The sequence below is a fragment of the Phoca vitulina genome, unplaced genomic scaffold (genome assembly GCF_004348235.1).
Source record: "Phoca vitulina isolate PV1807 unplaced genomic scaffold, GSC_HSeal_1.0 scaffold41, whole genome shotgun sequence".
NCBI lineage: Eukaryota > Metazoa > Chordata > Mammalia > Carnivora > Phocidae > Phoca > Phoca vitulina.
The window spans coordinates 1,611,115-1,624,138 of record NW_022589744.1 but is presented as its reverse complement, the minus strand read 5'-3'; the positions used below and the strand labels follow the sequence as shown (position 1 = coordinate 1,624,138).

Below are 13,024 nucleotides of genomic sequence, written 5' to 3'. Positions count from 1 at the left end.
CACTGGGCCAGGCCGGCTCTGCCAGGACACCTGGGAGGAGGCCATCTCTGCCTTGACAAGGAGAGGTGGTGAGCAGGCCTGACACTGTTCTCCCGTTCATTCATGGCTCCAGTGAGCTGTCACTGAGCATCCTGGGGGCCAGAGCTGAGCCAGCTTAGCCCTGCAAGTGAAGGTTGGCCTTGGTGCCGGGCATACCGTGCCCTCTGCCAAGCCCACCGGGCTGGGTCTCAGGGCATCTTACCCCCAGCAAGGATGGTCGCAGAGGAGTGCTTAATGTTTACCGAACTGAAATGAGCAGAAGGGCAGGAGGCTGTGTACCCCACTAGAACCAGCACTATCCTGGAATCAGAGGCAAATGGCAACCCCCCCAAGCCCCCCCACCCACCCTGGCCCAGAGCCTTCCTCCTGCCCCGACAGCTGCCAGAGCATCCCCTTACCCTCCTCTGGGCAGCCCCCAAGCAGAAAGGCTCAGAACAAGGTTTATGGGGGGCCCCCAGGTGCCTGTGAAGCTGTCTGAAATGCTTTTGGGTGGGGAGCAGGGCTCTGGTGGGAACGACAGCCACCTGAGGGATGGGAAGGAGAGCCAGGACAGGTATTTCTGGAATGATTTAAACCTCTGGACACTCACCATCACTACCTCCAGGCAGCACTGGGCATCTGCGTCCTCGGCTTCCTCGGCTGCTCCTCCCACCCCCAGGGATCCCTGCCCCTGCCTTCACCCCCAGCTTCGCTCCTCTCCTAGGGCAAGGGTCAGCGACGCGCTTCCCAGAGGGCCTGTGCCCCAGGGGGCTCCCTGGGCCTGGTGGAGCTGTCTTTTGAGCTGCAGACAATGGTAGTGCACTTAACTCACAAAGGGAGCCGTTTCCCAATTTGGAGAGCAAATCACTTCAGGGTGAAGTGGATTAATCATTAAGGAACCCCCCCTCCATGGGATTGGGGCTCCCTCCCAAAGTGACCAGATCCGTCCACGGGGCCCTGTTGCTGCCCGTCAGGAAATCCGCTGCTGGGGCTGCAGGGGGCAGAGATCGTGAGGAGGGCCTCCGGCTCCGCCTCAGTCATGGATTCACCAGCCCCCCCCCCCCCCGGGGCTCCCTGGCTCAAAAACGGGCACCCCATTTACCCTGCTGTCCAGGCCAAAAGCCCTGGACTTCTCGATGTGTATCCTTTCGTACCGTTTAGGTTTAGGCCTTGAACCACGTGGTGGTATTACCTATTCAGAACAATAGAAACTTGTTTTAAAAAAATCACGAATGAGGTAAAGCACGTGTGCAACACACGTGTGTGTCCAGAATGTGACCACTGCCGAGGTCCACACCACCGTCCTCAGGGGACAGCTGGATTAGGACTTCCTACTAGACTTGAAATAACATCCATACTCTCCACCACGGCCTTCACGGCCTGGGGCACTAGGGCAATCCGGCTTGTCCTCGCTCCCCTTCCCCACCGTCCAGCCAGCCTGGCCTTGCTGGGCCTCGGCAGCCCAGGGACCACCACGGTGGGGGCCCCCGCCACGCACCCCCCTGCCGCCACCTGCCTGGATGTTTGCATTGATCACTCCCTCGCCTTCTTCAGGTTCGTCTCATTCCTCTGCCGAGACCCTGCCCCACCGCCCAGCCCAAACTAACAGCCCCTCCCCGCGGCCCGTTTCAGCCTTCCCCACAGCACCTCGCAGGACTGGCAGAGCGGTCCGTCACTTCCTAGCAGAGCCTTCTCTTTGCTGGCTGCTCGGTCTCCAGCTCCGAGGTCCTGCGTGAATACTGCTGGGAGGGACGTCCCGAGAGGCCCTGCCCCGAGCCCAAACTCCGCAAGGACAAATCCACGCTTGCTCACAGCTCAGAGGCCCCCCCCCCGCCGCCCCCGCCCAGGGCTGACCTGGGCACCTCGAACGCTCCCCTGGGAGCCACAGCCCCCAAATAACAGTAGCACTTACTGCATGAGCTCGGAGCCTCTGGGCTCACTGCTTGGCACAGATGATCTCATTTAATCCTCAAATAGCCTTAAAGCAACCCCAGGAAGTGCGTCCCCCCATCTCGCACATGGTGAAAGGTGAGCTAAGCTGCCCGAGCGCACACAGCTGTCTGTCACCCACACACTCATCCCCAGTCACAGTGAACATGGTGAGCAGGCCCAGAAAGGCAAGGGCCCAGAAGAAGAGACCAGAGTGCAGAGCATCTCCGCGGGGCCCAGAGACAGAAGCAAAATGGAGGACTGCAGAAGGAACACACGACTTGAGCTCCACACACGACACTTATCTCCGAGGCGGTGTGAGGAACGAGGCTGACAACAGAACAAAGCCGAAACCCTTCTCTCTCAAGCCTCTTAAAGGTGTTTTATTTGTTTGCTTTTCTTTTTTTTTTCACAATAATGGCACATTAAAAAAAATTAAGAACTACAGAAAAGGACCATGTCTTTGAGTCCGTGTTCACATTGTCCCGCGCCCCATGGCACAGGGACTGGCCGTCGCCCCAGCCTAGGCGGGGGTCCCGGCCTCTTGGAAAGGCACTGAGTCAGCGCCCTGGGACTGGGCCCCTCCAGGAGCTCGGGCACTGTTCCTCTGGGCCCCACTAGAGGGCGGTCTCCTGCTTCTGGGCCCCCCAGGACTCTGGCAACCCCCTCCCCTCTCTCTTCCAACCAGAGGCAGGAGCTAGAAACGTTAGGGAACTTACTTTGGTCCCCACAGGGGACTCTTTAGGGACAGAGCCCTCCCCCAACCAGCAGGAGATGACGCCTTAGCCCGGTTACCCCCTGGGGGTCAGGGTGTCTCTCCCAGTCCTGTTTCCAGCCCAGCTGACACCCCAGTGGGGCCCTGGTTCTCAGGCCCAAGCCAGGCCCCTCCTCCATGCCCCATGGGCCACCGCAGCCAGCACAGGAATGACAGATGCTTGGCCGCCTCAGCTGACACCCACCATGAGCCACAAGGCTCCCCAAACCCTGCGGCCCCGGCTCAGAAGGAAGGGCTGCATGAGAAGCAGGCGGACGGAAGGGGGAGAGGGGCTCAGAGCCAAGGCTGCCAGGAAGGACAGAAGCAACAGAGGCTGGCTGAGGGCTCAGGGGACGGTCCTCGGGCTCTGCAATGAGGAGGGGGTCCTGGGGCATGGGTCAGCAGGCCTGGGCAGGGGGGCCTGGGGAGAAAGGGGCAGAAAGAGGCTCCCGTCCTGCTTCTGGTCACTGTGGGGACACAGGCCCAGGTGACAAGACCTTAGCGCCCCCCCAAAGGGAAACACCACCCTGCACTCAGCCAGGTCTCAGCCCAGCCCTCATGGGAGGAGGGACCCCACCAGCCAGGCCCTGATCAGCCCCAGCTCCCAACAGTGGCTCCCAAAGGCACCCCTCCATAGGCCACCTGGACTGGCAGCTGGTGGGGGGCCCGGCTGACCCAGGGCCCGGCCTCCCCATTCCTCCTGTGCCCACCCTGCCCACCGCCCTTGGCTCTACTCCTGCTGCTCATTCATTTCCATGTCAGACACCAGAATGTTCTTCTCGGTGGCCTCGCCGGGGCCGGAGGCGCTGCGGCTGTAGCGGGCGCCCTCGAAGGTCCCACGCTCGGCGCTCTGTCGCCGCCGGTAGAGAATCAAGGCTGCGGTCAGCAGGGCCCCGAGCAGCAACACCGCCATCAGCACCACCACGAGGGCGGCCGGGTTCTCGGGGAGCGCTGCTGCAGCAAGCCCAACGCTCAGTGGGGAGGCTGCCCCCCCGGTGCGCCCCCCGCCCGCCCCCCGGTTGCACCCCCGCTGCCCCCTGGCTGCACCCCCGCCCGCCCCCAGCTGCCCCCTGCTGCCCCCCAGCTACTCCCCCACTGCCCCCTGCCGCCCCCCGCCTGCACCCCTGCTGCCCCCCCGCACTGCCCCCCCCGCTGCCCGGCATGCTGGGCCAAGGCCAAGGCGGGAGAGGATTCATCTCAGCCCTGCCTGGGACTCACCTGATGGCGAGAAGCTGCTCTCCTCGGCTGCAAGGAAGAGGGGGGACCCGTTAATAACTGAAGACGTGACAGTAATAATAAGCAAGCAGAGCGCACTTCCGGAGTGCCAGCCACTTGATTAGCCCATTTGATCTCATAGGTACAGTTATGACCCTCATTTTGCATATGAAGAAACTGAGGCCATCGACTTTAAGGAACTTGCCCAAGGTCACAGAGTTGGTAAGTGGCTTACCCTGTCCATGCCCTTAACCGCTACAAAATGATGGGTTTGCTGTCTAGTCTGGAAGTTTGTAGGAAGGGCCAGTCCCTCCTACAGACCCGTTTATCCCAGGGGAGGGTCCCGGCGGCCCCGGGGCCCGTCTCTTCGTGCCCTCCCATCCGCTGGGTCACGGGCAGAATGAGGCGCCAGCCCCTGGCCCAGGCCCAGCACCGGCCACGCGGAGGCGGCAGCAGGCCGAGCGGCGCGTGCACCGGGCGCTCACCTCGCGGGAGCTTGCAGACGACACCCATGGTGACGTTGGCGCAGGCGCCGGGGCGCCAAAGCCCGCTGCTGCTCTGGATCCAGTAACAGCTGTTGTGGCTCAGCATGCTGGGGCCCAGGCCAGGGGACCCCCAGTTGGAGTAGTTCACAGCTGTGTTGTCCTGCCAGACCAGGGTGCCTCCTACGGGAAAGCAGACATCGAGGGGGCGTGGGGGAGAGGAGATGAGGAGGAGCAGGTGCCGGGGGGAGAGAGCAGGACTGTTCTCCAACTGATTTGCACCTCCCGCGAGTCCCCACCCCCACCAAGCCCTGGTGGAAGGCGTTCCCCCCACGCCCCTGAGGCTTCACCCTCCCTCCCAATGCCACACACGGGGTACCCACCTTTGGGGTTGAAGTTCATGCCCAGCCAGGCACCCCGACTCTGGCCCTCAGAGCTCTGCAGGTGCTCCCAGACAAACACGTTCTCCATCTCGTCCAGAATGGACAGGACCGCCCCACCCGCTGGACACAAGGGAGGCCCACATCAGGATGACAGTGGTCCCCCTGGGGTAGCAGAGGACCCCCCCCCCGAGAGAGGCCCCAGCCTGAGTGGAGGGTGGTGCGGAGTGCACATCTGTGTGTGGGTGCCCGTAGGTCCGGGGTTACTGACGTGTGATGCCACACGTGGGCTCTGTGTATTGTAAACTGATGGGGCGCTTCCGTGTGACAGCTGCCTGTGGGTGGGGTGCAGCACGGGGACTGCGTTCCGGGAGCCTCTAAGCGCCCACGACAGGGGTCACCGCCTGAAATGACCCCGTGGGGGCTCTGGCCTGCACTGGCCCACCTCTCTGGCAGCGCTGCAGCGCCTCCTTGTGGCCCAGCAGCAGCTCCATGTGGAAGGAGTAGCAGTGCTCCCGGAAGGGGATCCACGCCGAGTCGGCCAGCCCTTGGGGACAGCTGCCGTGGTAGCTTATTCTTCGGGGAGGAGGGGGCCCTGTGGGGAGGGGAGGGGTGCAGGATTGAGGAAGTGGCCCCGAGTGCTCCCCGGGACAGCCTACACCCTGCCCACCCCCCGACCCCACTCACCGCCGTTCGCGCCGCAGACAGCCCCCTGCAGCTTGGTGTCGCAGCTGGTGGTGCGCCAGGCCCCGTCCACGTCCACGTAGGCGCAGCCCCCTGGCTGCTGGGGCTCCCCGTCCTGCCAGCTCACGTAGCTCAGCGGCTCCTCCGAGACCCAGGAGTAGCGCCGGGAGCCCTGGGCGCGAGGGGGCCGTCAGGGTGGGAGGAAAGGGACCGGCAGTAGTGGGGGGGGACAGAGGCAGGTAAGGTAAGGCAAGGAGTCAGGAGGAGACGGGGGGGGGGGGGGGCGGCAATCGGGGGAGCAGTCCCGGCCCACCTCCTCACTGGCCAGCCCGATCCAGAGTGGGGTGCGCAGCCCTCGGGCGGCCTGCGTAAGGAAGGCCTGGGTGTAGGGGTCCGGCACGCGGGCCAGGCTGGTGTTGCGGCTCTCACACAGCAGGAGGGCGTCCTGCCAGCGAAGAGGCTTCTGCAGCAGCCGGAAGGTGCCGTTGAGGTAGGAGAGCTCAGTGCCGGGGGCAGGGGGCGACGCTGCTGGGGATGGGCTCAGGGAAGGGTCTACAGGGAAGGGGGCAGGGCTCAGGCTGGGCTCTGCCCCCCTCACCCCATTCCCAGGCATGAAGCTGGGGGATCACCAGACATTGGGCAGAGACTAGGTCTCCAGTGGGCCCAGCGCCTGGCACAGACAGACAGTGTTTGCCTCTGTTACTAGTAACATTCTTGCCGAGCCACAGAGGAAGCGGCCTTGACCTACTCCCACCCCAGGAACCCCTGTAGAACAGGCATGAAGCCGCAGGGACCTCAGACGCACAACTTCAGGTTCCCTGACACCAGGCATGCCCGGTGTCTGGCTGCCCCTGGTCAGCCCCCCAGACCCCCAAATCTTCCTCCTGAGACCCCTCGATCCTCACTGCCTTTCCCTCTGATTGGCACCCGGTCTTCTTCCCAAGCAGATAGTGGACTCTGGGGGTGACCCAAGGGACCCCCTGAGGTCAGGGACCGTGTTTCGTCATTCCTTGCAGCAAGACCCACAGCATCGGGCCCGTGCGGATGTTCCCAAGTTCACGGCTGACGCCTACCTGTGCCCTTCTGGCAGATGAAGCCGTGTGTCTCCTCCGTGCAGCTCCGATCGTCCCAGCGGCCAGTGAAGTGAGCGGAGGGGCTGTGCAGGACCACCGCACAGCTGGTCTGGGGGGAGGGAGCCGCTCAGAGGAGCCCCGGCAGCTCTGCCCTTGTGCCACTCCCCCAGAGGGCTGCCCTCTGAGCAAAGAGGCTGGAAGAGGGGAGACCCTGGGAGTGAAGGCGAGGGCCGCGGGTTTCGGGGAGGGGAGCAGAGCGAGGGGCCTCCTCACCGGTATGTTGCTGCCAGGAGCAGGGCTAGGGCCAGAGGGCTCCCCAGGGGCCCAGTTGGTATACAGCAGAGGTTCCTGCTCCACCCACTGGAAGTCCTTCTGAGAGGCATGGAGGCCAATCCAAAGGTCAAAGGTCACATTGGGCAGGCCGGCTGTGATGAATGCTACAGTCCCCCAGAAGAGAGAGTTATGAGCAACAGGACAGCCCCTTGCCCGCTCTGCTCTAGCCATTTTTGGGGGGGGAGAGGGGCTGTGTCAGAGGATACTGGGGCCTTCCCATGGGCTGGCCCTACCTTGCTCTAAAGGGTTTGCAATGGTGACCAGTTGGGCCTCTTGCTGTTCACAGGAGAACTGTGCCTCTGACCACTTCACACGGTCCTGGGGGTCCTGGCCCTGGATTCGGAAACACTGGGGCGGAGGGGAAGGCGTGATGTCCAGCTCCACCGCCCTGTCCCACAAACCCAGAAACTCTGCTGGTAGCCCTCAGCGGCAGGCCCTGGGGAGGCTTCGAGGGCCGTGAGGACAACAGAACAGAACCAGGACATCCGGGGCTCCTCGAGCCTCTCAGCCTGGCACAGCACATTCACGTCCACCTGCCGACGCTCAGGGGGAGTCTGTAAGTGGCAGGACGTCCTTAGGCCACCAAACAATCTACTACCTATGACGAGAGCCCCTGGGCCATGCGCGGGGACAAGGTCTGTCTCGATTTCAGCTAAACGCCTTCCCAAGTGTTGCCTGAAATCTGTTATTTGTCCTGTGAACTTAATGTTCATCCATACAACACTCTTATCTTCACGTCTGAATGATCTTTGTTAGGCAGCAGCTGGGTGGGAAATCTCTCAAGTGAAGACTATTTGAAAATGAATGATTTCCAGTGATTTCCCTCCTGAGTGCGATGGGGGAGAAAGAAAGGAAGGAAGCTTTGGAGTCGCAAAGAGGGCCAGGGAGCAGGTGCAGGTCAGGTTCCAGATCTGACTTAACCTTTCTGTAAAATGGGTGGGAATAAAAATATCTGTCTTTTGGGGTCATGTTAAGAGTTAAAGAGAACAGTGCATGACACGAGAGTAAGTGCTTACACAAGGGGACGCTCTTACTATCGGGATGAGTTCTAGCATCAGCTTACTGATGCCAGTGTCAGATTTGGGGTAGAAAACTGTAAACCCAGAAATAATGCAAGAGTTTGGGAGAGGTTTATCACAAAGCCCTTGCATTTCATTTCACAGAAGTAGTTCAGAGCTACTCTGAGGCCTCCTTAAATAACTAGTAAAATTAGTCATAACATTAGAACCAGCAAGGTCACATCATATCAGCAGCGAAAGAGAAGAAGTATCAGCTCAGTCCAGCAAACAGTCGGGGCCTCCCTACCATGTGCAAGTGTATTAGGTGGTATGTCCGGGGCCAGGGGTCCTGCCCTCCAGGAGCTTAAAGCTAGGGGGAGAGGCGGGCCTTCACTCTCTCTCCCTACATCCAAATGCTACAGGGCTGTAACAGAGGGGAGAGACCTAGTAAAGCAAGGTGTCTGGGGCCAGGTAGTGAAGGGACAGACAGCCTCGCATACTTCAAAGGCTTCTGACAGGGGAGTAACTGGTATCTTTACAATGATGCTGACACATCAAGAAAGAGACCAAGTACTGCAGCCACTCTGGAAAACAGTATGGAGGTTCCTCAAAAAGTTGAAAATAGAGCTACCATATGATCCAGCAATTGCACTACTGGGTATTTATCCCAAAGATACAAAAGTAGGGACCTGAAAGGCTACGTGCACCCCGATGTTTATAGCAGCAATGTCCACAATAGCCAAACTGTGGAAAGAGCCAAGATGTCCATCAACAGATGAATGGATAAAGAAGATGTGGTATATATATACAATGGAATATTATGCAGCCATCAAAAGGAATAAGATCTTGCCATTTGCAACGACGTGGATGGAACTGGAGGGTATTATGCTGAGCGAAACAAGTCAAACAGAGAAAGACATGTATCATATGACCTCACTGATATGAGGAATTCTTAATCTCAGGAAACAAACTGAGGGTTGCTGGAGTGGGGGGTGGGGTGGGAGGGATGGGGTGACTGGGTGATGGACACTGGGGAGGGTATGTGTTCTGGTAAGCGCTGTGAATTGTGCAAGACTGTTGAATCTCAGATCTGTACCTCTGAAACAAATAATGCAATATATGTTAAGAAAGAAAAAAAGAAGAAGAATGTAGCAGGAGGGGAAGAATGAAGGAGGGGGAAATCAGAGGGGGAGAAGAACCATGAGAGACAATGGACTCTGAAAAACAAACTGAGGGTTCTAGAGGGGAGGGGGTTGGGAGGATGGGTTAGCCTGGTGATGGGTATTGAGGAGGGCACGTTCTGCATGGAGCACTGGGTGTTATGCACAAACAATGAATCATGGAACACTATATCTAAAACTAATGATGTAATGTATGGGGATTAACATAACAATAAAAAAATTAAAAAAAAATTTAAAAAAAAAAAAAAGAAAAGAAAGAGACCAAGTACATATATACCATATATTCTGTTTTATATCTGGTGGAAGAAGCCACGAGAATAAATTTTTGGAAAAATGCGATGACATGAGAAAAATGCTCAAAATAGAACACTGAGAAAGAAAAGCTGGATACAAAATCGTGTTATGTAGTATGATCTCAATTAGGCGCAAAAAGGCAGGAAGCAGAGTAACAAATATTAATAGGGGTTATTTCTGGAAATAAGGATGAGTGAGTTGTATTTTCCTTCTTTCTGTTTTTTCCCAAGTTGTAATAATAGACGTGTTACTTTTTTTTTTTTTTAAGGTCGAAAAGATATAATATTCGCTTGAATATTCTGAAGACAGTAAGAGCTCCATGACACTAAGAGGCTGGCTACCCTCCAACGCAGGACAAAGACTTACGGATTATATGAGCTAGTGTTAACTAATCTAATCCTCACAATCCGGCTCAGTGGTTTTATCGCAAAGAAAGCACAGATCGGGGCTCAGACTCGTGATGCCAGCATTAACAAGAAAATAGTGCTCCTCTCTTCCTGGGACAAGCTCTTGTCAGCCACCGGATAAAAACAATGACGATCTAATCAGGTCTGATCAATCTGCCCAGGAGTGCAAAAGTAACCACTTTGGGAAAGAAGCTCACCCTCTAGAAGGAACATTCTGCAGACATGTCTAGAAACGTCTTCCTTCAGATTAATGTTACTGCCCCCAACTTTCCCATCTGCATGCTCAAAACCCTTGGGAAAAGAATTTCCTAAAGGTTTCAAAAAATCTTCCAAATACTTGTTCTTAAAGCGCCTTAAATCAGGTCTTCTGATTAGTTTGTGAGGCAGATTGGTTTAGAATGCAGAAATGTACTAGCCGATTTTTACACTAAAACCTTTGTTTCATTGGTAGAAGGACTGAAAAATGAAGAAAGCCCAGCCCACAAAGGCCGACCTTTTCCATTTTGATATTTTGTCTTTGTGAGGCAACTTTTTCATCTACAATAACCATTAAACCCATGTTTTAAAGTAATTCGAACTTCAGACAAGACCTGTGAAGTCCCAAATCACAAAGTGTCAGACCAAAATTTTTTAAAAAAGAATGAAATATATGCAATCACCTTGCTCTTATTTAAATTATTTAAAGATGATAATTATTATAATTGATCATTTTTGAGTACTTTTCTCATACCACTAATAAAGAAAAGTTTTTTAAACTTAAAAATACTCTTTTTCAGGGACGCCTGGGTGGCTCAGTCGGTTAAGCATCTGCCTTCGGCTCAGGTCATGATCTCAGGGTCCTGGGATCAAGCCCCATGTTGGGCTTTGTGCTCAGGAGGGGAGTCTGCTTCTCCCTCTCCCTCTCCCTCTGCCCTTCCCCCCTGCTCATGCTCGCTTTCTCTCTCAAATAAATAAAATCTTTTAAAAAAAATACTTTTTCAATCTTTATCTCATGCTTTATATTCTTTTGTTCTTGTGCACAGTTTACTATATATAACATTAGTCGATTAGTACAGAAGTAAATATATATTTATTTACACATACATATATAATGTAGACACACATATTTTGTATGTTCAATCTTGTGTTTTCCTAATAGGAGTTCATTATCAAAATGTGTGGCGACTAATCTAGAAAACTCACCAAACTATGTGGACACCCTCCTTCCCTGGTAGATTAGCAAGGGCACTATACAAAGTTACTTTCCCAGGAGTCTGGCCCTGGCACTGGGGCCAAGTAGGCAAGAGGCCATGACTTTGATGTTGCCAAAAAGCCAGGACTCCTGAAGCTTGGCCTTCCTACATTCACATCCTCTCCCCTGACTCTACTGGGTGGCCCCTCCCCACCTCCTACCTTGTTGAGGAACTGGTTCCAACCAGAGGGGCAGCCCCCCAGGGCTGTGGGCGGCAGGTCCGGGGGCTGGGGCTCTCCAGTGCTGTTGCTGCGCTTGCAGACGTACGGCAAGGCCATCAGGCACCTCTGGTCCCCCCAGTCCTCTGCAGAAAGAGTAGGGCAGTCACTCTAGCACAGGGCAGGGCCAGCAACACCCTTGCCTCATGCCCTAAGAAGAGGACATGGGGATCAGGTGCCCGTGTCCAGCTCCGAACTCCAGTCCTCTGTGGCTGCTGGATCATGGGGACAGGCCCCCTCTCTGGGTCTAGCCCCTCTTGGGTTGTGGGAAAAAAGAGAATGAGAAGAGACTGATGGGCCTGCCCCAGCTCACCGCACTGCCCCCAACGTCAACCCTCCCCCCAGCTTCTGCACCCTCTGTGCCCCGCCCTCGCCCTCACCTCGGCTGGCGGTCATGTATACACATTTCTTATCCTTGCCGATGGGCCGAGGTTTACCGGGTGCCCAGGAGATGAAGTTTATGATGGAACCATCTGTCCACCTGCAACAACACGGAACAGAGATGACTCGCCCTGGGCCCAACCTCCGTTGTATACAGCAATGAAGGCCACCGAGATGGGGGGCAGGGCAGGGCCCGAGTCCAGGGGCTCACTGGCTATAGGCTGAGAGTGAGGCTACTGAGCTCCGGGTCACTGGGGACCCAAAGACCTGGTGCGTCCAGGTAAGGTCCAGCCCTCCCCGGGCACTCATTCTCTAACTAGAAAAGTCCAAGAATCCCAGGGCAGAGGTCCAAGGGCAACAGTGTGCTCAGATATGCATGTGCTCCTGGTCCCTCCTGCCTCGAGCCCCCTCATGCATGGCAGGTGGGTACTGAACACAAAGAGGCCCCTCCGGAGGACATCATATGTTCTTGCCCATGTCCTGAGGGGGCCTTATTCATGAGTGGCCTCGGCATAATAGGAGCTGCCATTATTTGGTGCCCAATTATGTACTGGATGCTGTGCTAAGGACTTCACATACCTTTTTTCTAATCCTCAGAGCAATCCTACCAGGCAGGCCTCATTATGCTCATTTTTCGATGAGAAAATCAAGGCCCACAAAGGTTAAGTCATTGATCAAGGCCACACAGCCAGGGAGGAACGGAGCTGGATTCAAATCCAGGTCTATCAGTCTCTGTGGGCGGCCTCCCTAGCTCCTATCTGGGGTCGTGGCTGGCCATCCAGGCACCCGCTCCCTCCCGCACCTGCTGACCCTGGAAGGCTCCTACCTGAAACGCCCATCACTCTCTGCAGTGTGCAGGCCAATCCACCAGTGCTGCTCTTGGCCCGGGGACAACTGGGGAAACCAGTCAGGCAGATAAGGGTTGGCAGGGCCTCTCCTCTCGCCAGGCCTACCCTCCCCTGCCCGCTGGCCCATGGTCACTGGGGTGCTCACCTTCTGCAGGTTGTGACCCAGGAAGTCCAGCTCAGCCTGGCTGTGCACGGAGGCCAGCTGGGCCTGGAACCACGTGCAGATGCGCTGCGCCTGAGCCCACGTGGAGTGGTGCTCGAAGAACTTGTACTCGGCCTCCTGGAAACGCAGCCACTCCAGCCGGCCTGCGGGGGCAGTGTGAGCGTGGGAGCGGCGGCCAGGCAGGGGTCGCCTGCTCGCCCTGCAGCCAAGGCCCAGGCGGGTCCAAGGGCAGGCAGAGGTGGGTTGCGAAACCCTAGGCCCCTCGGGCAGACACCGCTCCAGGCCCAAGCTTGCCCTTGCTTGGAGACGAGGCCGACAGGGTTCCAGGCGCCCCGGTTCCCCTTCTCTCAGCTCAAACCCCTAACTCCTTTTGTTCCATCCCGGCCAGGCCCTGCCCTGGAGGTGACGCCCCTCACCCTCTCCCGAACGCCACTG

General features: G+C 56.9%; 1 protein-coding gene across 1 annotated transcript in view; it reads right to left on the bottom strand.

Annotated features, from left to right (window-relative positions):
- Window positions 1-2,046: 2,046 nt before the first annotated feature.
- MRC2 (mannose receptor C type 2) overlaps window positions 2,047-13,024 on the bottom strand; it is a 34,069-nt gene continuing 23,091 nt past the window's right edge. The window contains exons 17-30 of the mRNA XM_032429572.1: window positions 12,572-12,732; window positions 12,405-12,472; window positions 11,578-11,678; window positions 11,141-11,283; window positions 7,102-7,216; window positions 6,809-6,972; window positions 6,536-6,644; window positions 5,776-6,014; window positions 5,466-5,634; window positions 5,224-5,373; window positions 4,782-4,901; window positions 4,402-4,581; window positions 3,920-3,946; window positions 2,047-3,655 (exon numbers count right to left, since the gene is read on the bottom strand). Coding sequence (XP_032285463.1) covers window positions 3,432-3,655; window positions 3,920-3,946; window positions 4,402-4,581; window positions 4,782-4,901; window positions 5,224-5,373; window positions 5,466-5,634; window positions 5,776-6,014; window positions 6,536-6,644; window positions 6,809-6,972; window positions 7,102-7,216; window positions 11,141-11,283; window positions 11,578-11,678; window positions 12,405-12,472; window positions 12,572-12,732 — 1,970 coding nt within the window. The 3' untranslated portion in view covers window positions 2,047-3,431. The remainder of the gene's footprint in view (window positions 3,656-3,919; window positions 3,947-4,401; window positions 4,582-4,781; window positions 4,902-5,223; window positions 5,374-5,465; window positions 5,635-5,775; window positions 6,015-6,535; window positions 6,645-6,808; window positions 6,973-7,101; window positions 7,217-11,140; window positions 11,284-11,577; window positions 11,679-12,404; window positions 12,473-12,571; window positions 12,733-13,024) is intronic.